Source organism: Erinaceus europaeus, chromosome 9 (genome assembly GCF_950295315.1).
Source record: "Erinaceus europaeus chromosome 9, mEriEur2.1, whole genome shotgun sequence".
Taxonomy (NCBI): Eukaryota; Metazoa; Chordata; class Mammalia; order Eulipotyphla; family Erinaceidae; genus Erinaceus; species Erinaceus europaeus.
In genome coordinates, this window is record NC_080170.1 from 82512578 (window position 1) to 82540380 (window position 27803).

General features: G+C 40.6%; 1 protein-coding gene across 1 annotated transcript in view; it reads left to right on the plus strand.

Moving 5' to 3' along the window:
• Positions 1 to 1331: 1331 nt before the first annotated feature.
• Positions 1332 to 27803, plus strand: part of CD80 (CD80 molecule) — a 32828-nt gene continuing 6356 nt past the window's right edge. The window contains exons 1-4 of the mRNA XM_060197111.1: positions 1332 to 1559; positions 2813 to 3108; positions 18872 to 19189; positions 24057 to 24338. Of these exons, the coding sequence (XP_060053094.1) occupies positions 3009 to 3108; positions 18872 to 19189; positions 24057 to 24338 (700 nt within the window). The 5' untranslated portion in view covers positions 1332 to 1559; positions 2813 to 3008. The remainder of the gene's footprint in view (positions 1560 to 2812; positions 3109 to 18871; positions 19190 to 24056; positions 24339 to 27803) is intronic.

Here is a 27803-nt window from a genome sequence, read left to right on the forward strand (position 1 = left end):
GCTGCAGAATTCTACAGAGGACACAGCAGTAGTCATACAGATAGAAACTGGGACAGAACAGCAATCTTCATGCTTTGCTGCACGTATGAGGCCCCAAGTACAACCCGTAGCATGCATACACACACACACACACACACACACACACCAATTTTTTCTTACACAGCCCCTTAGTTCTGTCACTGTATTTGCCTAAAGTACATTTCCCACAGGTGGGACCCACCACAGTACATTGTTTAACATGGCTGACAGTAACCCACTCTGACACAGAGAGGTGGGAATGTAGTTAAGAGTGACCTTTGGGGAGGCTGGACTGTGGTGCACCTAGTTCAGTGTGCATGTTACAGTGCACAAGAACCCAGGTTCAAGCCCCCAGTCCCCACCTGCAGGGGAAAGCTCTTTGAGTGATGAAGCAGTGCTGCAGGTATCTCTCTGTCTCTCTCCCTGTAGGATACCAACATTTACAACTTGAGGTAGAGCTCCCAAGTGACCAGAAAAGCAGCATGTAAAGGTCAAGCTCCCAGTGACTGGAAATCCAGCATGCTGAATTTACTCCCTTAGGCATAGTTTCTCTTTTGGGGTGCTACTTTCTTCAGGTGCTTTCTGGATAAGAGGTTATAACAAGGTGTTCTCTCAGTATTCACTCATTAGGCCAGTGATTCACGCAGAAGTGCTAATCTTGCTCTTTGCCTGCATACGCAGATGTTGTAACTTTGATCTTTTATTAAAGAAAAGCCTAGCTGAAAAACATGTTATTATGATTTCAGATATATGTCAACATATACTCCGCTGTGGTTATAAAGAACTGACTTACACAGCAATTAAACGGATCATTCCTGAATGGTTCCAAAGGACCTCTGGTAGTGGGTTTTTTCAGTCCTTCTCTTACAGACTAGGGCATTAACCAACATCGCATCTCCCTCTCTATCTCCCCCTACCCTTTCAATTTCTGGCTTTCTCTATACAATAAATAAAGTTAAGAAGAAGAAGAAGAAGAAAGTGATGGCAGGAATTATGTGCTGTCCATAAAGTATTCCACACACAGGAAGTGGAATATCCACTCACAATGGCATGACTATGACAAGAGAAAAGTGACACCCTGAATCAAAACTTACGAGCAGCCAGCCCACAGAACTCACAGAGGAAACTGCCCACATGAAGTCAACAGGCTGGCCACTCCTACTACCCATACGTCAAATGCAGTCTTTTCACCCCTTTGAGACTGCACCCCCTTGTGTTGGTGTGTATGTAGTTATGGGTGAGGATAGCTATGTAGTTTGCCTTGGCCACTCCCTCAGAGGGAAGTTCTGATAAAACTCTAGCTATAAGCGACACACTACTCATTCTCTGCTTTGATTGAATTGTTTCTTGGTGGAAGAACGTAAGATCCACTGTCAAGCAAAAGGAAGTTGCCAAGGGAAGCATCATATCTGTCACATATTACTCACATATGTGAGCCACCTGCCATTATTTTATCAAGAGCAAGAGAAGAACATCCCCAAAGTGGAGATCTCAGCGTTGGTTTTCAACACAGGAGAAAAGAAGGAGTTTTTCTTCAACAAGTAAGTACTTTTACAATTATCTTCATATAGGTTAGCTTGGTAGAACTAGTTACCTGACTGACTTCTAAATAATAACACCCTCATTTCTACCTCAAAGCTGCATTCTTATCCATCAGAGGAGACTAGTTGGGAAATCATCAGAACTATGTCTGATTATTTTATGATTTAAAAAAAAACACATTTATTTACTAATGAGAGGGAAAGAACTACAGCATCACAATGGCACATTGGATGCTGGGGGCTGAACTCGGGACCTCATGTTTAAGAGTCCAATACTTTATCTACAGTGCCACTTCCTGGGCCCAGACCCACCTTAGGTGGCAGTAAAAATAATTGTATAGGCTTAATTTGAGTTTTTAAAAGTTGTGGTGAATAAATGAATTCAAACTGATTCTGGTGAAAATGAAGTGAAGCTAATGAGATAATCTGGTGTGGCCAGACAACTGGCTTCACATGGTTCCTCTAGATAGTATTGAATCAGGACTATAGTGGTAACCCATTGGCACAGTGGTCCCATTGGCACACTGGACACATTTTCATTTTTAAATGTTGACAGGGAGGTGGGGGTGGGAACCACTTCCTCACATTAAAGTACAAAATATAAAAAAGGCAAGTTTTGCAATGTGCTTTATTTCTTCCCTTTTTATTCATCCCTTTGCTGTTGATTAAGATCCTTGACCCTCTTAAAGCATATTTCTTTTTTTATTTATTTACAAAAAGGAAACACTGACAAAACCATAGGATAAGAGGGGTACAAAAAGCATATTTCTTTTACAACTTAAATTCTGCCTTGGATGAAACATGCCTTAACTGGTATTCAATATTTCTTAATATGTTTTTGAAGAGGCATGAAATTTTGTGGGTTTTCTGATATTGAGAACCGTTAGAGTTCTCTGTGTTTTTATTCATCCCCACTGAGCAGAGAACCAACTGCTCCAAAGAGCGGCTATGGCTGGTTCTTAGAATTCACAGAAGGAAGTATCTGCTCTACCAGTTTCCCAGCCCTGACTTTGCTATTTTGTAAATGTTGCTCAGTCTAAGATCCTTGACCACTTCAGGCAGGCAACTGGGGTACCTAACTTCCTGGGTGACTTTTATTTAATTTATTTATTTATTTATTTATTTATTTATTTTTAACAAAGTGCAGTTCTGACTTGTGGTGGTGCTGAGGGTTGAACGTGGGTCCTCTGGTAACTCAGGCATGGAAGTCTTTTTGCACAACCACCTGAACTTTACTGTACTTTTTCTTTCAGGTTGTGAAAAGAGATCTTCACTCTTTCACATTGAGGAGTTTGGAGGTCAAGTCCAGCCCTTCTGCTGTGTATTTTGCAAATATCACAGCAGGCCCTTTTGCACAGGGAAACTGAATTGTCTCCATCTGCCTGGTGCCCACGTCTCACTTGGATCAAAACGGTTTGCTATCGTTTTCCATCCCGAGTAGTAGGAGTTATGGATCACACAGTCAAGTGGGGAGCATCACCACCCAAGTCCCGAAACCACAAGCTCTCTCTGCTCCTGATGTTATACACTTTTGTTTACTTCTGTTCCGGTAAGCAAGCAACTTTCAGGATCTTGACTGAATCCCCTGATTCAGTGTTTAGAGAAAGTTTGTGTTGTTCTGGGTGCCATCTCATACTTTGATCTTATGAATTATCAACGACTTTTCTGATATTCAAATTCATTTTGGGGATGAATAAACTGAGTTTCAGAAAAACTAAAGTGGGGCCAGTGGTGGTGGTACACCTGATTAAGTGCTCACATTACTATTCACAAGGACCCAGGTTCAAGCCCCTGGTCCCCACCTGCAGGGGGGAGGCTTCACAAGTGTTGAAGCAGAGCTGCAGTCGTCTCTCTGTATTTCTTCATCTCCCCACCCCCTCTCAATTTCTCTTTGTGTCTATCTAATAAATACTTTTTTAAAAATTTGTTAAACATCTAAAAATATTTTTTAAAAAAGAAAGAAAGAAAAATTAAAGTAACTTCCTGTGATTGCATAGCAAGCAATGACAAAGTTAGGTCAGGGACCCAGGCCTTCAAAGAACGATGGGGAAGTGCTATCTTTAAAAAAATCATAAAGCCGATTTAGAAGGACAACTTACAGAGCTGTGCTCTCTCCCATGAACTCTAAATGTCCATTTATATTTTGTAATATGTAAAGTCATAGTGATGTGGTTCTGAGATTTTTATTTCTATGACACACACAGCTAAGGTGCTTAGATTTCTTAACACAGTACTGAGGGCCTTTTCACTTTTCCCAGTTTGAAGTGTGAAAGAAAGCAGTTGAGGCAAATAATCTTAATGTTAATTTTTTTTCTCTTAACATTTGTTTTTATGCCTTAGACACCAATGCCTCTTATGAACACTGGAGTGTTTAGAAGGACTATTAGATTTAGCATAAAAATAAAATCTTTAGCTACTTTTTATTTACTGCATCGTTATTCTATGTGTACCCTACAGAGAACATTTGCTTCGGGAGGCCTTAGCTCTTGCTTAGACGCTAGACTTGAGTGAATGGTTAGAAAGATAGGGCTTCGTTTTGCTGAGAAGATGATTCAGACTTCTTTTAGGTAAAAAAATATTGTCTGGTGGTCAAGATACAACTTGATTTCCTTAAAATAGAGATTTTGGCTCCACCAATTTGCTAGCTATCAAGTTTAAACACTGCTTCAGCACGTATCTACACTGTAGATGCCCGCCAGAGTGTCTGTAGTGTGGTGGGGTGCAGTGCAGGGGGGGAAAGCTTGGCTCAGCTGTGGCACTTGGTGGTTTTCTGATCTGAGTTGTAAAACTTGCTGCTTTTCACTGTTGTTGGCTCTTGTGAATTGTGACTTAAGTTTCACAATTTATATATCAGATTATATATACATATATATATATATATATATATATATATATATATATATGACAGTAGTTCATTTTTAACTGTTGTAATTTTCTTCTGGGGAGTTGGAAGGAAACTCCAAAACTAATGTTTCCTAGGGAGTCTAATGAGTTTAAAATGCTTACAAGGAAATTGATACAGGCTTTCTAGTGGATGTAAGTGTATGCATATGTATGTGCCAGAGGGAAACAAAGAAAGAAATTTAAAGAGAGGTAAATTTAAAAGAACATAAATATGAGAAGAAAATTTAAATCAGAGGCCAGGAAGTGGCGCACCGGGTTCAGTGCACATAGTCCTATGGACCCACACAAAGATGCAGATTTCATCCCAGTTCCCTGGATGTAGGAGGTCACTTCATGAGTGGTGAAGCAGATCTGCAGGTGTCTTTCTCTCTCCCTTTCTAGCTCCCCCTCCTCTCTCTCAATTTTCTCTGTCCTATCCAATAAAATGGAAAGGAAAGAAAGAAAGAAAAAGAAAGAAAAAACAATGGCTACCAGGAGCAGTGGATTTCATCCACTGCTCCTGGTAATAACTGTAGAGGACAAAAAAAAAAAGTAAAAAAGAAAATTAAAATCAATCAAAGTTTTAGCAATTGAATCACATAAATTAAAAGACAAATGGAAGGAGGTGATCTGAGCTACAGAAAAACAGTTAGGAAAGGAAAACTCCTACTCTACTGCTGTATTCAGCTTTTATTGTTGCTGTACCGAGTCAATGAATAGACTCATACATTTCTTCCATCTGAATACCTATTATGCACCTGTGAACCTTAAAAGTTAAACTTGATTTAAGTATGCTAACTGGAGAAAGTAAATTGTTTTTCCCACATGAAGCAAGAGTAGTGGTAGGCTTGGTCTACACTGCAGGGACCCCAGACCTAGGAAAAGAGAGAGCAGGGTGACTGTAGACCTGGGGGAGGCTTTGCTCTGGAGGGCTACTTAAGAGAAAAAGAATTCTGGGAGATCATCAGGAACAAAGGCACGAAGGTGAAGAAAGTTGCCCAAGTGTTCATTATTTCATCTTACCATTTTCATTTCAACACACGTGGAGCATCTCCTATGTAAAAGACTCCTTTCTTGGTCCTGGAAAAAAGCTATGAGCAGAAGTGATGTGGTATTGATCTTCATATATTGGTAGTCATTAGAACGAAGATGAAAATTCATCAGTCACTCAGTTGACTGTATGACCGGTGAATACTGTCTTTTCCTGCCCCCAGTGTATGTGTGTGTACGTGGTGGGGGTGGGGGACATTGGAGAGTGGTGAGTGTGCTGAGAAACTGTGAACTGAAAGACTGTAAGGCAAAGAGAGAAGCAAAAAGAAAAAAAAAGTGCAGGCGATCAGTGTGGGGGCAGGGATCAAACTCACAGGGCTGAGGGTTTGTCTGGAAGGTACCTGAAGCCATGGAGGGGGTTTTCAGCTAAGGAGTGACACAGCTCTTGACAGTGCCAATTGCACTTTCATTATACCCAACAATCACGAGGGCCTTATTTAAATGTAGTTTCTGGCATTCAGGGGGAATTTTAGGGCTATAAAAATATTCTGATACCATGATAGCAGACACTTGTTTTTATGCATGTGCTAAAATTCATAGGGTGTGCAGCATCTGGTGTGAACTGTGGACTTTTGGTGATAATGATGTGTCAGTGTTGGTTTATTAACTGTCACTGATGGTTGATGGTGGAGGAGGCTATGCAGTTAGAGGATGCTCTCTAGACTTTCCATTCATTTTGTTGTGAGCCCAAAACTGCTTCAAAAAGTCAATAAAAAATTGTAAAATGTTGGGGGCCAGGCAGTAGTGCAGCGGGTTAAACGCACATGGCAGCAAAGCACAAGGACCGGCGTAAGGACCCTGGTTCGAGCCCCCGGCTCCCCACCTGCAGAGGAGTCACTTCACAGGCAGTGAAGAGGTCTGCAGGTGTCTACTTTTCTCTCCCTCTCAGTCTTCCCCTCCTCTCTCAATTTCTCTCTGTCCTATCCAACAACAATGACAACAATAATATTAACAACAGCAATGATAGACAACAAGGGCAACAAAAGGAAAGAAATGGCCTCCAGGAGCAGTGGATTCATAGTGCAGGCACCAAGCCCCAGCAATAACCCTGGAGGGAAAAAAAAATTTGTAAAATGTCATTTCTGCTTAGGTAGCTCTGGGATGAGGCCTGAAATCTTCCATTTCTTTTTTATTTAACCATTTTATTTTAAACATTTATTTGGACAGTGACAGAGAGATTGATGGAAATCTTCCATTTCTAACAAGCACCCAGGAGATGCCAAATGCTACTGACCCAAAGATTTTTACATTGCAAAAGTAAAGTTTTTGGTTGGGGAGACAACATAATGGTTGTGCAAAAAGGCTTTTATACCTTAGGCACCAAAGGCCCCAGGTTCAGTCTTCAGTGCCATTATAAGCCAGGGCTGAGCAGTGTTCTGGGAAAAGAAAAAAAGTAATGCTCTGCATAATATTTTAAAATAGTGATGTTGCTTTGTGATGTGAAAAACAAAGGACTCTGGGGAAGGAGGACAAGAAGAGGGTTGGGTGGAAAGAGATTTCAGGTACACAGTGAAGGACCCAATTTGGGGGTGTAGCTATATGCTAATAATAGTACTGTAAACCACTAGCCTCCCAATAAAAAAAAATAAAGGAAAAAGAGAAAAAAATAATGATGTTGAAGCATCAAGAATGGTGTGTAGGACAGTCAAAGCAATTATACAATCAGGATCAGGAGGCTATCTTAGTAGCTTACAGTATCTGGAGATAGCATTGATGAAAAGACTGGACACAGAGGAAGACTGATGGGCTGGAGAGTAGGTATCATGCAGAATTGGTGAGGATTTGATAGACCAGAATATTGATGAGTTGTATGTAGCCTCTTCGAGACAAAATTGGGCAAATAAAGTGAAATGAGATTATGAAAGTTTTTTTTCCCCCTAGGGCAGGCAGTTTGCCATAGAACACCCTCTTTTACTCCCTGTGCCCAGCCATTGCTGCCCAGAACAAGTGGCTTCTCTTTCCTGCACAGAAAGAGACCAGCTGGGTCTCTCTCCATTTTCAGTTTGGTCTATGGAGATAGAAACACTGGACATACATATGCCTAGTACTGTATAGGAGTTTTACATTAATTGCCTCATGGGTATATCACATCCATTTTTTAGACAAGTGATGCAATACCTATCTGTAATAATGAAACACACTCAGAGATTCAACAAGGTTTTAGGCAGCCATTCTGACATTTCAGGAACCTGACATTTCTTTTCAGTCATAGAAGCAGACAAAATCCTTTGGGGGACATTTCAGCTGTTTTTCTTTTAATACTGCATATAACAGAGTCCCTAAGTATGGAAGTTGGAATTTCCGAAATGCCCAGTAGATTTCTGGTTCCTCTTTTCAGTCTGGTTCTTCCTCAGCACTAGTGTCTGTGACAGGACCTCATAGAAGAACACTGAGGAGCCCGCTGAGGACCTGTAGAGAGACACTCACACTTCTCAGATGGCTAGACAAAAACTCCTTAGGAACCGTCATTGAAAGTAAACCACTTTCACTTAAGATTTCTCTTTTACACATGCCAAAAAAGAGAAATGCTATATTCTCTCTGGGTAGAAACAAACAGATATGTAGGAGAAAGATTGCTGTTTAGGCTCCTAGATCCCCTAGATAAATTAGCTCTTTTCTGTTATGGTGTCTGTCCCATTCCAAGACCAGAGTCCTGTGTATCTGACTTAACCCTTGAATGAGATGAAAGGAACCAGAGGATAGGATTTAGGACAAGAGGAGAGAGAGAGGAAAGGAAATTCCTTTACAGAAGACTTGCTATATCCTAGGGCTTTTCTACCTATATTATATAGTTGAATTTAATGTTTCAAAGAAGGCCAGAGAGGGAGCTTGTCAGGTAGGATGTCTGTCTTGCAATGCACATGACTCAGGTTTGAGCCCTAGCACTACATGGGAAATACTATGGCAATGGAGGAAACCCTGCTCTGATCTATCTCTTCTCTTCTCTCCCTCTCTCTCCCTGAGAAAATGACTTGAAGCAGTGAAATCACACATGTGTAAGGCTCCAGATTCACACAAAAACAATATAGTAGTAATTCTACAATGATCCTGAGAGGTGAACATCATACTCTTTTTACAGAAACCAGCAAGTAGCAGAGAACCCAAGACTAGGGGAATCCATAATAATGTGCTCCGTTGACCTGCCATTTTGCTTTCATTGTTATCTCTTTATGAAGAGATTTTGGATTGTTTAGTTGGTGTTAGAGCTTCATTTCAGAGGCCAGGCAATAGCGTTTCTGGTTAAGCATAGACATTACGGTGCACAAGAGCCCAGGTTCAAGCCCGATTCCACCTGCTAGGAGGAGCTTCACTTCAATAGTAAGTTTCCTCAATTTTATCTTTTCATTTCTCCTCCCTCTTAAGTTATATCCCCTGCAGCTGGTTGTGATAATGTTCAGTACAATTGCCTATAGGTAATTCTTTTAAAAATGTATTTATTAATTTATTATTGGATATAAACAGAGAGAAATTGAGAGAGGAGGAAGAGATAGAGAGGGTGAGAAACTGAGACACCTGCAGCACTGCTTCACCACTCCTGAAGATTTCCCCCTGTAGGTGGGGACCAGGGTCTTGCACCTGTATCCTTGTGCACTGTAATGCGTGTGCTTAACTAGGTGCGCCACCACCACCTGATCCCCCTATAGGTCATTCTAAGTGTGTCTAAGTCACACTGCTATGAGGACCTACCATCACAGATTCTATTCTACCTTTATTATCTTACCCTCTGATCCCTTTAATGTCACTCAGGGGTTAAAATTCTGTTCTTGCACTGGGATCCACAGACAACATGCTGGAAGTATGTGTGTGTGTGTGTGGGGGGGGAATTCAGTCTGGCAGAGGCCAGAAGAATGGCAGGAGAGATGGAGAGGTGCTATGACCCATGATCCAAGTGATCAACAAGAGAGAGAGATCTGGAAATGAGATCCCTAGACACAGGCCTCCTCAGCTGTATGTGTGGTTCCAGGAACAAAGGTGAGGAAAGTGCAGTGTGGTAGCTTGTGAGGGATAGGGGTGGTGGTGGCTGCTGTGAAAGAACTTGGGGATACTGCTTTTAGGTCAAGGATAACCTAGGAGAAGTAACCATGATATTTGAACCAATAAATCAGAAAATCTTGTCTGACAAGGAATTTTGGTGCTACCGTTAAGTACAAAGATCTAGTAAAGAGTAGTCTGAATTTTTTTTTCCACCTCCAGGGTTATTGCTGGGGCTCAGTGCCTGCACTAAGAATCCACTGCTCCTGGAGTCTATTTTTCCCCTTTTGTTGCCCTTGTTGTTGTTATTATTATTATTGTTATTGCCATTGTTGTTGTTGGATAGGACAGAGAGAAATGGAGGGGAAGACAGAGAGGGGGAGAAAAATATAAATGCCTGTAGACCTGCTTCACCGCTTATGAAGCGACTCCCCCGCTGGTAGGGAGCCGGGGGCTCAAACTGGGATCCTTACACCGGTCCTTGCATTTTGCACCATGTGCGCTTAACCTGCTGCATTACTGCCTGGCCCCCGAGTAGTCTGAATTCTAACAGGTTGGCATTTCTAGGATATAGTAACAGGGAACTATACTCCGTGGGGGATTGTCTTGAGCGCAGGCTTACTTATTCCAGAACTAGGATCTACAGGAGGGAAACCTAAACAAAAGAAGAATAGCCTTAAAAGGCCAGGCTAGAAAAAAGGAGAAAAAAAAAAAGAGTAGAACTAGGGAAGCTGTCTTTCTTGGGTTTGGTTTCCTTTACCTGCAAAATAAAGCCACCAAAATGAGTGATCAGGAAAATCCCCTTCAAAAGGCCTCACATCCTTTAACTTCAGCTTCCATATTCCCATGCAGCTGACTGCCTTGTTTAACTTGCAGGTAGTACTTCACGTGGTAGGTTTCTTAATAGTCTTAAGGTACAAAGAAGCCTTCTGCCTCACTAGGTGTCCCGCTGTGCCTGATGCCTGCCTTGAGTGCCTGGCTCTATGTATAAGATGAGCAGATGCCTTTTAAATTTTTTTTAAATTTCTTTATTGAGAAATTAATGTTTTACATTCAACAGTAAATACAATAGTTTGTACATGCATACCATTTCTCAGGTTTCCATATAACAATACAACCCACACTAGGTCCTCTGTCATCCTTTTTGGACCTGTATCCCCCCCCCCCCCCGCCCCAGAGTATTTTACTTTGGTGCAATACACCAATTCCAGTTCAGGTTCTACTTGTGTTTGCTCTTCTGATCTTGTTTGAGCAGGTGCCTTTCAATTGGTTGCTCCAGTGGTGGGTAGCATTACTAGAGGAGAATTGTTTATTTGATACAATGTCAAACTGGATGTGGGGGGGCAGGCAGTGGCTCATCTGATTAAGTGCTCACACTACAGTGTGCAAGGGACCCAGGTTCAAGCCCTGTTCTCCCTCTATATGGAGGAAAGCTTCACAGCTGATATCTCTCTGTCTCTTCCACTCTCTATCTCTCCCTCCCTTTCAACTCCTCTCTGTCTCTATCCAAATACATACATATATATATGTGTATATATATATTCTAAGTGGGAGCAGGGCTTAGTGGTCTGTATGGTGAAAAAAATAATGGCATTTAGTTATTAACATTGTCAGCTACTCTCTGAGGGGTAGGGTGGCTTAAAGTATTGAATGCAACCTTCAGATGTATACATAGTGGATTTAGACTAAAGAGGCATGACCCAGTTTTACTCTGAACCAATCACACAATGGAAGTTTGGAATGTTAGATTTAGCCCACTCTGCTCTCTAAAAGGAATCATAGGAATCAAATTTTGTGATGAGAAAAGTGAGAATGTTGGGGGCCGGGTAGTGTTACATCCAATTAAGTGCACATATAACTTTGTTCAAGGATCCAGATTCAAGCCCAGGCTCCCAGCCTGCAGGGAATGCTTCATGAGCTGTGAAGCAGGTCTGCAGGTGTCTTTCTCTCTCCCTATCTACCCTTCCTCTTTCTCAATTTCTCTGTCTTATCGAATAAAATGGGGGGGGGAATGGCCTCCAGGAGCAGTGAATTCGAAGAAGGAGAAGGAAGAAGAGGAGGAAGAGGAGGAGGAGGTAGTGGAGGAGAAGGAGGAGGAGCTGTGTTTTATAACACTGGGAGGTACTGGAAGGAAGCAGATTTTAACTTCAAGCAAAAGCTTCCTAAGTCACGCAGCCCAAAAACTGAATTAAGTCTTAAAATGAGCAAACAGGGAGTTGGGCGGTAGCGCAGTGAATTAAATGCAGGTGGCACGAAGCGCAAGGTCCCGCATAAGGACCCCGGTTCCAGTTCCCCACACACACCTGCAGGGGAGTCCCTTCAAGCGGTGAAGCAGGTCTGCAGGTGTCTTTATCTCCTCCTCTCTGTCTTCCCCTCCTCTCTCCATTTCTCTCTGTCCTATCCAACAACAACAGCTATGACAACAATAACAGCTACAACAAGCACAACAATAAGGGCAGCAAAATGGGGAAAATAGCCTCCAGGAGCAGTGGATTCGTAGTGCAGGCACCAAGCCCCAGCAGTAAGCCTGGAGGCACAAAAAAAAAAAAATTAGCAAATGTCCTTTCTTGGAGAAAGGAGAGTGAGATCCATATTTGCTGAGTACTTAGGCACTGAATTTTGTTTGACATAATTCACCACATTTAATAACCAGGAAGAAGATTAGAGTTCAGAGCAGTTAGTTGCCTAAGGTCACACAACTACTGTGGAGTCTATTGACGACCAAAAAAGTCATGTTCTTTTTTTATTTAATTTTTTTTTATTTATAAAAAGGAAACATTGACTAAACCATAGGATAAGAGGGATACAACTTCACACAATTCCCACCACCAGAACTCTGTATCCCATCCCCTCCCTTGATAGCTTTCCTATTCTTTAATGCTCTGGGAGTATGGACCCAAGGTCATTGTGGGATGCAGAAGGTAGAAGGTCTGGCTTCTGTAATTGCTTCCCCTCTGAACAGGGGCGTTGACAGGTTGATCCATACTCCCAGGCTGCCTCTCTCTTTCCCTAGTAGGGTGGGGCTTTGGGGAAGGGGAGCTCCAGGACACATTGGTGGGGTTGTCTGTCCAGGGAAGTCTGGTTGGCATCACGGTAGCATCTGGAACCTTGTGGCTGAAAAGAGAGTTAACATACAAAGCCAAACAAATTGTTGACCAATCATGGACCTAGAGGCTGGAATAGTGCAGATGAAGATTTGGGGGGCCCTCCATTTTGTAGCTAGCTAGTAGGCATATTTTAGTTATATTCCAAAGGGCCTGTGGCTATACTAGTGTTTTTTGTTTGTTTGTTTGTTTTTTCCTGAGCCTGAAATCTGATATGCAGGTGGATCCTAGTTATTGTCTGGGACTGGAAAAGGGATAGAAAGCTGCATCAGGGAAGAGAGTAGCTCCCAAATATGCGAAAGGTGTATAAATATTGTTGACTGTAAACCCCATCGATTTGATGTGACCTGGGGCCCATATTCAGCTTGGGAGCCTATGTGACCTCTGCAACCCTGTAGATCTGAGCTCACATTCTGTGGTCATAAGTAGGAACGTTCCAGGCTGCCCCAATATCAGCTCCCATTTTCCTCAGGTGGAACACAGAGTATGTTGTCCAGCCTCCCTTTGGAGGATGAAACATTCTATACCATTGTTGATATAAGTTGAGGGCAAGGCTCTATGGGGGCCCACAAAGGGGTGTATTGTATTGTTCCTGCTAGGAGTGACCAGTAACAATGGAGAGAGGGATTTATTCTAGTTCTAGGCCCATCATGTCTGTTTGGGAATCTCAGGACTCCCCGAATAGGAGATGAGGTGGCCTGATAGTGACTAAAGAATCATTGTTGAAGTATGCTAGTCTCTTGCCCTTATTCAGCTTTTGCAATCCTTGCTTTATGAGGTTAGCTTTGGAGTAAGAGAACTGTAATAAGATGTAGGTGAGGAGGGTATCTAAGTCTAAGTAGACACTATTTCATTATGAACTTGATACTGATTCACTACAGACTATTGTATATTTTTGCTTTCAGGTATATATTGTGCTCTAATTTATGGATACATGTGAACATATGCTCTATCCTAAGGGACCTACCTGGTCTATACCCAGGTTTTGGGACTTTGTTAGGAAGTGAACCTCCTGGAATGGAATTAGAGAATACTATGAAAGGAAAGGTCTCACCCGAAGGGTGAGAAGGGTTGGCACTCCATGCCTGATGTCTCTGGACACAGTCTGAACTGAAGCATGCTGAGGTGGTACTCCCTGCATTGATTAGGTTGGGATTGGTGGATGCAATAACATTTGGTATGAATTGAGAGAAGCATGCAGGAAAGTGAGCCCCACCCTAGAGGTTCCAGGACTGGGAGAAATATAGGCTCTAAAAAGGAAGCAGGAGGTTCCTGCTGTCTTAGGGTTTAAGAAGACGATAGATAGTTGTTGCTATAATCACATTATTTGATAATTGGGTTAACTTTGAAAAATCCCTTTGTTAGGATTTGCTATATCATACACAACATCACCATAATTTATGTTCTTTGAAATTATTTGCATATAGCTGTGCCACTGGTTGCTTCTGTTCTCCCTGGTCTAAGCTTTTAAGAGAGTCAACATATCAAAGACTCAGCCTATGTATTAAAAAGACTCAGTCTGTGATATACAAATTTTGAGACATACAATCAATTTTCCCCTCTCATATTAAATAGTGATTTATATGACTACAAATTGATAGGAGTGTAAATAAACACCATTCCCACAAAGGACTGTGTCCCATCACATCCCCCCTCCCCCTACCCCTCCCCGTGAAGCTGAACATCCACCCTCACCCTCAATCCAGGGTTTTTACTTTGGTGCCCTACTCCAAATTCAGTCAAATCCTGCTTTGAGTTTCCCTTTCTGTTATTCTTTCTCAACTTCTGTTGATGAGTGGGATCATCCCATACTCATCTTTATCTTTCTGATTTAGCTCACTTAACATAATTCCTTCTAGCTCCATCCATGATGGGTCAGAGAAGGTGGGTTCATTGTTCTTAATAGCTGAATAGTATTCCATTATGTATATATACCACAACTTTCTCAGCCACTCATCTGTTGTTGGGCACCTGGATTGCTTCCAGGTTTTAGCTATTACAAATTGTGCTGCTATGAATATAGGTGTACACATTTCTTTTTGGTTGGGTATTATGGAGTCTTTAGGGTATATCCCTAGGAGAGGGATTACTGGGTCATATGGAAGGTCCATGTCTAGCCCTGTGAGAGTTCTCCAGACTGCTCTCCAGAGAAGCTGGACCAATTTATATTCCCACCAACAGTGCAAAAGGGTTCCTCTGTCCCCACAGCCCCTCCAGCATTTGTTGCTGCTGTCCTTATTGGTGTATGCCATTCTCACAGGAGTGAGATGGTATCTTAGTGTTGTCTTTATTTGCATTTCTCTGACAATCAATGGCCTGGAGCATGTTTTCCTGTGTTTATTAGCCTTTTGGATCTCTTCTGTAGTGAATGTTCTGTTCATATCCTCTGCTCATTTTTGAATGGGGTCATTTGCTTTTTTGGTGCTAAGTTTGCTGAGCTCTTTGTATATTTTGGTGATTAGTGTCTTGTCTGATGTATGGCATGTGAAGATCTTCTCCCATTCTGTGAGGGGTCTCTTTTTTGTATGATAGTTTCTTTGGCTGCACAGAAGCTTTTCAATTTTATGTAGACCCATTGGTTTGTTTTTGTTTTAGTCTTCCTTGCAATTGGGTTTGTTTCATCAAAGATGTCCTTGTGGTGTTCCACCAATGTTTTCCTCTAAGTATTTGATAGTTTCTGGTCTAACATTCAGGTCCTTGATCCATTTGGAGTTGATTTTTGTTTCTGGTGAGATAAGGTGGTTTAGTTTCATTCTTCTGCATGTTTCGACCCAGTTTTCCCAGCACCATTTATTGAAGAGAGCCTCCTTCCTCCATTTAATACTTTGGGCCTCCTTATCAAAGTTTAGATGTCCATAGGTGTGGAGATTTAGTTCTGGGCTTTCAATTCTGTTCCACTGGTCTGTGTGCCTATTTTTGTTCCACTACCAGGCTGTTTTGATGATGATGGCCTTATAATATAGTTTGAGATCTGGGCGTGTGATGCCTCCATTTCTGTTTCTTTTCCTCAAGATTGTTTTGGTGTGGTCCGGGAGGTGGCACAGTGGATAAAGCATTGGATTCTCAACCATGAGGTCCCGAGTTGGATCCCTGGCAGCACATGTACCAGAGTGATGTCTGGTTCTTTCTCTCCTCCTACCTTTCTCATGAATAAATAAATAAATTCTTTTAAAAAAAAAAAAGATTGTTTTGGCAATTCTAGGTGTTTTCTGGTTCCAGATAAATGATTATAGTTTTTGTTCTATTCTCTTAAAGAGGTTTGGTAGCACTTTGATGGCCCTGGGGAGAATATTCATTTTGATGATATTTATTCTTCCAATCCATGAGCATGGGATGTCTTTCTATTTCTTGGCATCATTTTCTATTTCCTTGAATAATTACTCATAGTTTTTAGTATACAAATCTTTCACTTCTTTGGTCAGCTTTATTCCTAGGTGTTTTATTGATTTTTGCTTTAACAGTGAATGGGAGTGATTTTTGGATGTATTCTTCAGATTTGGCGTGTGCATAAAAAATACCACTGATTTTTGTACATTGATTTTGTAGCCTGACACCTTGTTATATTGCCTAATAACTTCTAGTAGTTTTCTGCTGGATTCTTTAGATTTTTCTATGTATACTATCATATCATCTGCAAATAGTGAGAGCTTGACTTCTTCCCTTCTAATCTGTATTCCTTTGTTTTCTTTCTCTTGCCTGATTGCTATGGCAAGAACTTCCAATACTATGTTGAATTGTAATGGTGATAGTGGACAGCTCTGTCTAGTCCCCGACCTGAGGGGGAATGCTTTCAGCTTCTGTCCATCGAGTATGTTGGCAGTAGGTTTGCTATTTATGGACTCCATTATCGTGAGAAATTTCTCATCTAGTCCCATTTTTTATAGTGTTTTAAGCATGAATTTGTGTTAGATTTTGTCAAAGGCTTTCTCTGCATCTATTGAGATAATCGTGTGGTGTTTGGTTTTGCTTTTATTGATGTGGTGAATGACACTGATTGACTTACGTATGTTGAACCAGCCTTGCATTCCTGGGATAAATCCCACTTGGTCGTGATGAACAATCTTTTTGATATACTGCTGTATCCAAGTGGCCAGGATCTTGTTTAATATTTTGGCATCTATGTTCATCAGAGATATTGATCTGTAGTTTTCCTTTTTTGTTGTGTCCCTATCTGCTTTTGGTATCAGGGTGATGGTGGCTTCATAGAAGGTGGAAGGGAATGTTCCTGTTTCTTCGATCTTGTGGAAAAGCTTTAGAAGTATAGGTATTAACTGTTTCCTGAAGGTTTTGTAGAATTTGTAAAGCCATCTGGTCCAGGACTTTTGTTGTTGGGAAAATTCTTAATAACTGTTTCTATTTCTTTGTCTTATTCACCCTCTATTTCTTTGTCTTATTCACCCTCTACTTCTTTGTCTTATTCACCCTCCTGCTGACAACCCAGTATCCTACCCTATCCAGAGGATCCCCAATCACAAGCTTTTGCTTGTTGGAGCTCATGCCAGCTGCGGCTTGCAAAAAAAAAAAAAAAAGAAAGAAAGGCTGTGCAGCAGAACATTCCCCCCAGACTCCGAATTGTCTTTTAAATTCAAGACAAACAGCAACTTTAAAACTGTTACAAACTTAATTTCCAAAATGTTGCATTCTTTCCAACCAATAAACAAAGAGCGGTCTACACAGAAATGTTAGCAGAGCATGCATGATAGGATTCTCTTTAAGATTTTATCCAGACATCAGAGATTCAAGTTCCAAGCCAGCAGGGTATGTGTTAAGGAATGCTTTATTTCTGTGTCAAGCTATTGAAGTCATATAAGATCTGCATAAAATAAATCCTTAGATTTGTCCTATTAGGACTGGCTATGGATTTAAGATTACTCTGGTACAAATATGCAAGCATATGTATGCATATTACTAAGCCATATGGCATTGGGGGAAGAGTAACTGTAAAAGAAATGAAAAGGGAAAGACAGTTTGTAGCGTGTACTATGGATGAACCTTGAGGACATTATGTTATGTGAAATAAATCAGTCACAGGAAGATAAATACAGTGTGATCCCACTTATTAGTCAGATTCATAAGGGGAAAAAGGAGAGAAAGTTGAGCACCTGGAAGGTGCCATAGTGACTTGCCAGGCTAGTGTCGCCAGAAAGAGAAAAGAATAGGAACTCGTGGCTGAGCAGGAACGCAATGCAATGCCTTTATTGATCAGAGACAATGCTTTTTATATATCTCTTTAACCGGAAATGGCAAGTGGGAAAAGGAAATAGCTAGGAGAGGGGATGGAGTAAAGAAAAGAGCTCGAACATAGAAGTTTCCATAGCAGCTGTTGCAACAGTTCTAACCAATGGGATAAATCAATACCCTGCAAGCAGGGCAGGTCTCAGGCAAAACTATGATTATGTAAATAGACCATGGCATCAAGCAATGCAGCAGGGGGGAGCTGGCATAATGCCCAACAGTGACTAAAGTAATAGATTTGCAAGCATGAGGTCCCAAGTTTGATCCTCAACATCACATATGCCAGTCCGATGCCCTGCTTCTCTCTGTGTGTCTCTTTAATAGATATATAAATAAATAAAGCTTTTTTAAAATTAAATGATGGCTAGCAGGGTTGTGAGGGAGGAAGACATAATAGTTATAGAATTTTAGATTTGCAAGAAGAATAACATCTGTAGATCTATATCATAACAATGTTAACATAACTAACACTACTGAGCCATACATTTAAAAATGATTGAGGGGGGCAGGTGTGGGCACATCTGGTTGAGCACAGAAGGTTCAAGCCCCCCCCCATCCCTATCTGCAGGGTGACACTTCACAAGTGGTAAAGTGGTGAAGCAGTGCTGCAGGTCTCTCTCTCTCTTCCCCTCTCTATATCTCCTCTTTCCTTCTCAACTTATTTCTGCCTTTATCTAATAATAGATCAAAGTTTAAAAACGGTTGAGGTGGTAAATTTTAAGCTATTTTTAAACCATAAGGGAACAAAAGGACAAAGAAGTACTAGAAAGTGAAAATAAAAGTCCAAGTGAATTCTGATCATGCTTAGTCGTTAGACATAACACCATGAGTTTTATTAGTGACAACTCTAAATTCTAGTGCAACAGGGTGGGGGGTGGTTAGATATCATAATGGTTATGCAAAGAAACTCTCATACCTCAGGCTCCAAAGTCCCAGGATCAATCCCCTGCACTGCCATAAGCCAGAGCTGACCAGTGCTCTGGTTTAAAAAAAAAAATCCATTTTTCTTTCTTGTGCAAGAATCTACATTTAGTAAATCTAAAAATCCACTCTTTTTGCTTCTCTTAGGTTACATACAAGTGACCAAGACAGTGAAAGAAAAAGCAATACTTTCCTGCAATTATAACATTACCACTGATGAGCTAAAGCAAGTTCGTATCTACTGGCAAAAGGAAAAGGATCTTGTGCTGACAGTTGTGGAAGGAGTCGTCAAGGTGTGGTCCAATTATAAGAATCGCACTATCCATATCTTGTCTGACAACCCCTCCATTATGATACTGGCTCTGCGCCTGTCAGATAATGGCATCTACACCTGCGTCATTCAGAAGATGGAAAGAGGATCTTACAAACGAAAACACCTCATGAATGTGGTGCTGTCGGTCCGAGGTCAGTGAGGTTTTTTTAAAAGACTTATTCAGGGGTCTGGGTGTTGGCGCACTTGGTTGAGCACACATATTACAATGTGTAAGGACCTGGGTTTGAGCCCTCGGTCCCCACCTGCAGAGGAAAGGCTTTGCAAGTGGTGGAGCAGTGCTGCAGGTGTCTCTCTATCTCTCTCCCTCTTTCCCTCTCTCCCTCTCTCCTCCCTCTTGATTTCTGGCTTTCTCTATCCAGTAAGTTAAGATCTAAAAAAAGACTGATTCAGGTGGAAAATTTGCCAAAGAGGGGTGTACCTCCCTTCATTTGGAGTTGTATAAGTCTCTAGCTTTATAATAAACTCTAATTGAATTCTCAAGATATCTTAGGTATAGCTATTAGTATACTTTACTTACAGTTAGACAGTTCAAGTTCAGATCAATCATATTGAGCACTATAATGACCTGAAGTGCCTTCTAAATCATAAGCTATATTAGTAACTGCACTTGGTCAGTCATGTTCTTTTGAAAGGTATAAGACAAGTGCAGGCATGAATATTTTTCAAATAGTACTTGGACGTCTATTTTTTTGGCTATTATACTATTGTACAACATACATGGGAATATATTTGAATATGTTCAAATGAGCAATTTATTAATTGAACATTTGAAGGTCTCATGCAATGACCATTCCCAAAAAGCTGCCAGAGAACTAAACTTTCCACAGGGAAGAAAAGTAAATTATGAACCAAAGCCCTACTTATATTTTGAAGAGCAAACATTTCTCATTATTGATAGAAGGGCTCCTTGTCTTAACCACAAGAGAGAGACAGCCTTAGAAATGGCCTGAGTCCTTGTTGAGAAAGTAGCACACTAAATCATTCATTTCAACGCACTTGAAATCCAGGCTCACTTTCCTCATCCTGGGCAGATAAGTCTCTAGTGGAAGCCAAAACTGTTACTTAATAAAAGATGAACTGTCTTTGATAATAGATGGCTTACATGGCTCTCTAGTGAATTCTTCACTGTTCTTTCCTGCTATGGTCTTCAGCTGTGTTGAATCTTTCACTGTAGCATCCAGATTACATCTAAAATTTGGGGAGTAAATCATTACTGTATGGGATTAGTTTAAACCTCACTCTACATATTGTTTCCTATATGAAGTGGGAGGAAAATGGTTATATAACTGTGTGATGCCAGGGATTCCAATATTCTGGCCTGCCTTAATTCCTGGAGTCTCTGCCACTAGAGCCACTCTTAATAATTTCAGCACAAGTTAATGCAAATGTGGCGATACTCAGGAGGTGGAGCAGTGGATAAAATGTTGGATTCTGAAGCATGAGGTCCCAAGTTCAATCCCTAGCAGGTCATGTACCAGACTCGTATCTTGTTCTCCTTCTATCTGTCCTTTCTCATTGATAAATAAATAAAATATTTTTAAATGCAAATGTGTTTCCTGGGAGGAAAGGTGACTTCACAGACATGTTAGCATGCATTGTATTGGTTAATTACATAGTCTTCTAGCAGAATACCCAGAAAAAGACTCAGAGTGTAGGTACTTTTCTATTTATTTATTTATTTATTTATTTATTTATTTTATTATTGTTGTCACTGGTGTTTCACCACTCTGAGAAGCCTTTTTCAGAGAGATAGAAAGACACCAAAGAACCAGAGCTTCCCCTAACACCATCTGTTAGTTCTGTAGTACTCCATTTCCAGGGCACAGAAATGAATTGTACAGACCCCAAAGCAGGAACCTTCCCAGGTGAGATATCTTACTGAACCAGGAGTAGGTAAATGCAGAAGATAGGTCTAGAAGAAAACAAGGAGGGGTCAGGTGATGGTGTACCTGGTTGAGCACACCTGTTACAAAGCTCAAGGACCAGGGTGTAAGCCCCCAGTCCCTACCTGCAGGGGGAAAGTTTCACAAGTGGTGAAGCAGTGCTGCAGCTGTCTCTCTTCCTCTCTATCTTCCCCCTTCCTCTCTATTTCTGGGTGTCTCTATCCAATAAATAAATAAAGATAATACAAAATATTTTAAAAAGAAGAAAAGAGGAAGAAGAAGTAGATTCAGGAATGTAGGCCCTCACAGCAGATTATAGTAGAAAACCAAATATAGATTGAGGGGCAAATGAGAGTGTCGGGAACCTCAAAAGGTGCTGACATACCGAATCAGGTAAGGAACAAAAGAAGACAAAAAAAGGAAATGTCTGTTTAACTTAAACCAGAACCAATTCTGATTTTTCCAGCTGAGTTCCAAAATAGAGCAATGCTTCGTGTTGTTGTCATTTTTAAAGAGTTCTTTTTTAAATTTTTATTTATTTATTGTTTTATTTTATTGTTCTTATATATTGATAGGAGAGACATTAAGATGGAAGGGAGAGGGAGAGTGTAAAAGATATATCTGCAGCACTGTTTCACCACTTGTGAAACTCCTCCCCCACAGGTGGGGACCGGGAACTTGAACTTAGTTCCTTGAGCACGGTAATGTGTGTGTTCAAACAAGTGTGCCACCACCCAGCCCTTAGAGTGATGCTTCTTAAATATTAAGGCCCGCCACACACATGGCATGAAACTCGAGGGACAGCATAAGGATCCTGGTTCAAGACACCCCCCCACCTCCTCACCTGCAGGGGAGCCGCTTCACAAGCGGTGAAGTAGGTTTGCAGGTGTGTATCTTTCTCTCCCCCTCTGTCTTCCCCTCCTTTCTCCATTTCTCTCTGTCCTATCTGGCAACAACAACATCAATAACAACAATAATAATAACTTTTTTAAAAGGCAACAAAAGAGAAAATAAATTTAAAAAAAAGAAAACAAAGGCAATCTTCTTGATGTCAGCTACCTGTGTTGACATTACAGGGTAAATTAAAAGAGTAGGAAATATTGTCAACTAAAAAAAATGGCTCAAAAAAAGGTCAAAATTAATTTAGGAAAAGGTTTAGTTCAAAAAGGACAGGTGATGCCCTTTTTTATTGTTGTTATTATTGATGCCGTTGTTGTTAGGACAGACAGAAATGGAGCGAGGAGGGGAAGACAGAAAGAGGGAGAGAAAGACACCTGCTGACCTGCTTCACAGCCTGTGAAGCGACTTCCCTGCAGGTGGGGAGCTGGGAGCTTGAACCGTGATCCTTCCGCGGGTACTTGCGCTTCGCGCCACGTGCGCTTAATCCGCTGTGCTACCGCCTGACTCCCTCCTCAGAAGATTTTCAGTGTGAAACTGGGAAAATCTCAAGATAACTTGCACAAATTGACTCTCCTACATTTGTGTACGATTACAAGATATTATGCTAATAGCACTGTAATGTGTGAAAGCCTCTGTTAACCAGCACAGGGTTTGCATTCGATAGGCTTCAGTTTTGATCCCTGGTACCACCAAGAAACAATTAAGAACTATAAGATAAAACAACAAGGGCAACAAAAGGGAATAAATAAATAAATAAATAAATTTTTAAAAATTTAAAAAAAGAACTATAAGATATGAATTACTTGGATTTGTTCTTCCTGATTATAAAACATGATATATTGATGTTATAAGAAACAGGAGTCGGGTGGTGGCGCAGCGGGTTAAGCACACGTGGCACAAAGAGCAAGGACCTGTGTAAGGATCCCTGTGAGCTCCCGGCTCCCCATCTACAGGGGAGTCCGCTTCACAGGCGGTAAAGCAGGTCAGCAGGTGTCTATCTTTCTCTTTCCCTCCCCTCTCCATTTCTCTCTGTCCTATCTAACAAAAGACGACATCAATAACAACAATAATAACAAAAAAAAAAGGGCAACAAAAGGGAAAATAAATTTAAAAAAAGAAAAAAAGGAAGGGAATCTTCTTGATGTCAGCTACCTGTGTTGACATTACAGGGTAAATTAAAAGAGCAGAAAATAAGGTCAACTGGAAAAAATGGCTCAAAAAATAGTCAAAATTAATTTAGGAAAAGGTTTAGTTCAAAAAGGACAGGTGATGCCTGTCCAAATAAATAAATAAATAAATAAATCCAAGTTGTTTTCTTTTCCCTGTTTTTGGTAACTATAGTCATTCATCATAACTTCCTCTTTTCCTTGCTTTTCATAGCGCTACAAAGCAGTTTTTCATGGTCCTACCAAACAGCCCAGGGAAGTGTCACCTTCTTCTTGATTTCACCTTTCCTGACAGCTTGATTTAAATGAGAACTCCTTTAAGAGAAGACAAATTAGGGACTTATTCTACTCAGCCAGTTAATTTCTGGTGTATCAATCTCTGTGTTGTGCAATTTATATTAACTGTCATTTCATACTTACAATTCTGGAAGGCAGGTATTATTATCCTCATTTTACATATGGGTGGGCATATGAAGACTGAATCTGGGACTTTGGAGCCTCAGGCTTGAAAGTCTTTTGCATAACCATTATGCTGTCTCCCCAGCTCCTGGAGGCTATTTTTTTCACCCATTTTTGCTGCCCTTGTTGCTCTTGTTGTTATTATTATTGTTGTTGTTGTTATTAACGCCATTGTTGTTGGATAGGACAGAGAAATGAAAAGAGGAAGGGAAGACAGCGAGGGGGAGAGAAAGATAGACACCTGCTGACCTTCTTCACCACCTGTGAAGCAACTCCCCTGCAGGTGGGGAGCCGGGGGCTTGAACTGGGATTCTCTTCACCACTTACAAATGCAAATACCATATCACTACTTAATGAGATGAACATACTTCTCCTGTCTCTAATAAGTGCCCTTCTCCTTCCATCAAAATAATTGATATAATTAATTCAAACCAAGGTTAGTGCTTGAATTATATGGAACTATTAATGATTTATGATGTTGCAAATGAAATCTCACTTTATTATTCTTGCAAACGCTAAATAACTTATTAAAATGTAAACCCATACACACAAATATGGAATAACATCTACTTACATTGTTTTCTCTTCAGCTGACTTTCCTGAACCTAGTATAAATGACCTTGGGAACCCATTTCCTAAGATCAGAAGGATAAAGTGCTCAACCTCTGGAGGTTTTCCAAAACCTCACCTCTCCTGGTGGGAAAATGACAAAGAGTTAAATGCCACCAACACATCAGTTTCCCAAGATCCTGAAACTGAACTGTATTCTGTTAATAGTGAACTGGATTTTAATGTGACAGACAGTCATAACTTCACATGTTTTGTCAAATATGGAAACTCAACAGTGTCACATAACTACCACTGGCAAAAAAGTAAGTGACCATGGTCCTGGGGGAGTTCATATTGTACATAATCTATAAAGGACATAACTCAGCCAGATACATTTAGGATTGTGCCTATTGACTTTCACTGTATTTTTTTTTAGAAATGTGAATAAAGAGATAGTAATGTGTTATGATTTATTAAAGTCACCATTGAAGGTATAGCTACAATGTTGCCTGACTCATTTTACTTTCTTTAATATACATCCTAAAATCTAGACATACAAATAAGTGCTGCCTATCAAGGGATCTTCCTAGGACATTACTGTAACTCTTTCATTATTATTATTGAAAACTGTAAAAATACACCCTTATTTGGAATTGTTCCCAAGGTTTTGGCACCTCCTTTTTTAAACCCTCTCCCCCTAAAGTGTCAAATGGTTAATTTTTGGTTGAATATGCCTTTTTAAAAATATATATATATTTATTTATTTTCCTTTTTTGTTGCTCTTGTTTTTATTGTTGTTGTAGTTCTTATTGTTGTTGTCGTCGTTGTTGGATAGGACAGAGAGAAATGGAGAGAGGAGGGAAAGACAGAGAGGGGAAGAGAAAGATAAGACACCCGCAGACCGGCTTCACCACCTGTAAAGCAACTCCCTGGCAGGCAGGGAGCCAGGGGCTGGAACCGGATATTTACACCAGTCCTTGCGCTTCGTGTCACGTGCGCTTAAACCTCTGCGATACCGCCCGACTCCCTTGAATATGCCTTTTAAGAACTGCTGATGGTAGTCGGGCTGTAGCGCAGCGGGTTAAGCGCAGGTGGCGCAAAGCACAAGGACCGGCATAAAGATCCCGATTCGAACCCCGGCTCCCCACCTGCAGGGGAGTCGCTTCACAGGCGGTGAAGCAGGTCTGCAGGTGTCTATCTTTCTCTCCTCCTCTCTGTCTTCCCCTCCTCTCTCCATTTCTCTCTGTCCTATCCAACAACGACAACAACAATAATAACTACAACAATAAAACAACAAGGGCAACAAAAGGGAATAAATAAAATAAATATTTAATAAATAAATAAATAAAAGAACTGCTGATTTACTCAGAATCAAGCCTGGCAAAAAAAAAAAAAAATACAATGACAAACTTCTAGAGGAGAATGCCTGCAAAATAAGTCATTGTTGATCACGTACCATGACAAATATTCTATCCTATCGAGAGTAAACTTAGGGAATTCTTTTTCCCCAGAGGTGAAATCCTCTAAAAAGATAAAGTGGAATAAACTGAGTTTTGATGGACGAAATAACTCACTTGCAGGTTTGGCATTTGCAAAAACCAGTTCGAGCCAGTCTCACTTCAATGAAGGAAGCTTTGGTGATCTCTTTCACTCTCTCCCTGTCTTTCTGCTTTCCTTCTTGATAGCCCCCCAATTTTTTTTGAGTTTGTATATATGTATGTATGTGAGACCTACATAATTGTTAACTCAGATACTTTTAATACATATCTAATGTGTATGACTGACTACTGACTATGGAGGACTACTAGTTTTCTCTCTATTGATAGTATACTTTGTGATCTCATGGTAAGAAACAATACATTGAGTTTGACATACAGTGCTATATGAGTATAGAGTAGAAAATATAATATATGGATCAAGAGATAGTTCACTTGGTAGAGCATGCAGTTTATCATGTGTGAGACCTTGGATTTTTACCCCAACACCATATGGGAACACCACGGAAATCACTGGGGGAATCTCCATGAAAAGTGGAATAGAACTGAACTGTATTCTCCTCCTCCTCCTCCTCCCTTTCTCTCTGTCTCTGTCTCTCTCTCCTCAAAGAATGCCATTGGAGTTGGGAGTCTGCTCAGTGATGACTTGCTTTTTGCAAAAGGCCCTGGTGCCACATAGAAAAATAAAATGTAACACTGAGTATGCCTATGTCTTCCTCTTGTTGTTACTTATAATAGAGGAGGGTTTTTAGTTGATCTAATTCATCCTTTTGAAAGACTCAATTTAGATGGCTCCATCTTGAGATAGATTACTATTGATAGCTATTTTCCTCAATAGGAAATGAGAAGGAATTTCCTGGGGGAGATTACTTTAAATATAAACCAAATTTTGATATCATTTTATTGATAGTTCAAACTTACCTCTCTCAATCATCTTTTAATCTTCTACAAATTTTACAGATATGGTGGCTCTGTGGTATCACATAGGACTTGCATGTGAAAGGTCCCAAGTTCAACCCCTGGTACTGCATATGTCAAAGTGGTTCTCTGATTCTTTCTCTTGCACTTTCCCTCTCTCTCTCTCTCTGCCTCTTTCTCTAATAAAAAAGGTAAGGCTTGAATCACATAAACTAGTAAACATAGTTTATTAATTCAGCATTTCATTTCAGATTTCATTAACAGATCACTTTTCATTAACAGATTTCATTAACAGATCACTTAGCCAAATTTAGACTATCATGACTAAAGTGGAGAAAATCTCACACATCAAGAGTAGATTCAAAATATCTTGGAGGGGACCAGGTGGTAGTGCACCTGGCTAAACACACACATTTGAACAAGGATGCATGTTCAAGTCCCTGGTCCTCACCTGCAGGGGAAAAGCTTCAGGAGTGTTGAAGCAGGGCTGCAAATGTCTCTCTGTGTCTTTTTCCATCTCTATCTCACCCTCTCCTCTCAATTTCTCTGTCTCTATCCAATAATAAATAAATAAAATAATTTAAGTGATTTTTATAATTTTATCTTTATTTATTGATAGAGACACCCAGAAATTGAAAGGAGGAGGGAGCTAGAGAGGGAGTGAGACATTCCGAAACACCTGCATCAGTGCTTCACCATTTGTGAAGCTTTCCCCCTGCAGGTGGGGATTGGGGGCTTGAACTTGGATCCTCATGCATTATGTAACGTGTGCTCAGCCAGGTGTGTCACCACCCAGGCCCTAAAAAATCCTTAAATATATACAATAGATATTTTGGACATTCATACTTACAATGACAAAAGTTTCCTTTATGAGACAATAATTTATTATTAATATTTTTTTTGCCTCCAGGGTTATTGCTGGGGGTTGGTGCCTACACTACGAATCCACTACTCCTGAAGGCTATTTTGTCCCTTTTGTTGCCCTTGTTGTTTATTGGTGTTGTTATTGTTGTTGTTGTTGGATAGGACAGAGAGAAATGGAGAGAGGAGGGGAAGACAGAGAGGGGGAGAGAAAAATAGACACCTGCAGACTTGCTTGTGAAGCGACCTCCTCTCCTGCAGGTGGGGAGCCAGGGTCAACCTGGATCTTTATGACAGTCCTTGTGCTACCGCCCGGCCCTCAGCTAGTACATACTTTAACGTTTGTAAGTCACATGATGTCTGCTCTGTGGTGCAGACCCAGATTCCCAACAGGCATTATTTGTTGTACTGGTGTTTAGTTTTTCTCTCCAAACATAATACATTCTCTGTATTGAGTGAGACTTAAGGATGAGTGATGAGTGAACACTGAGAGGAAGCCAGGAATGCATCAGG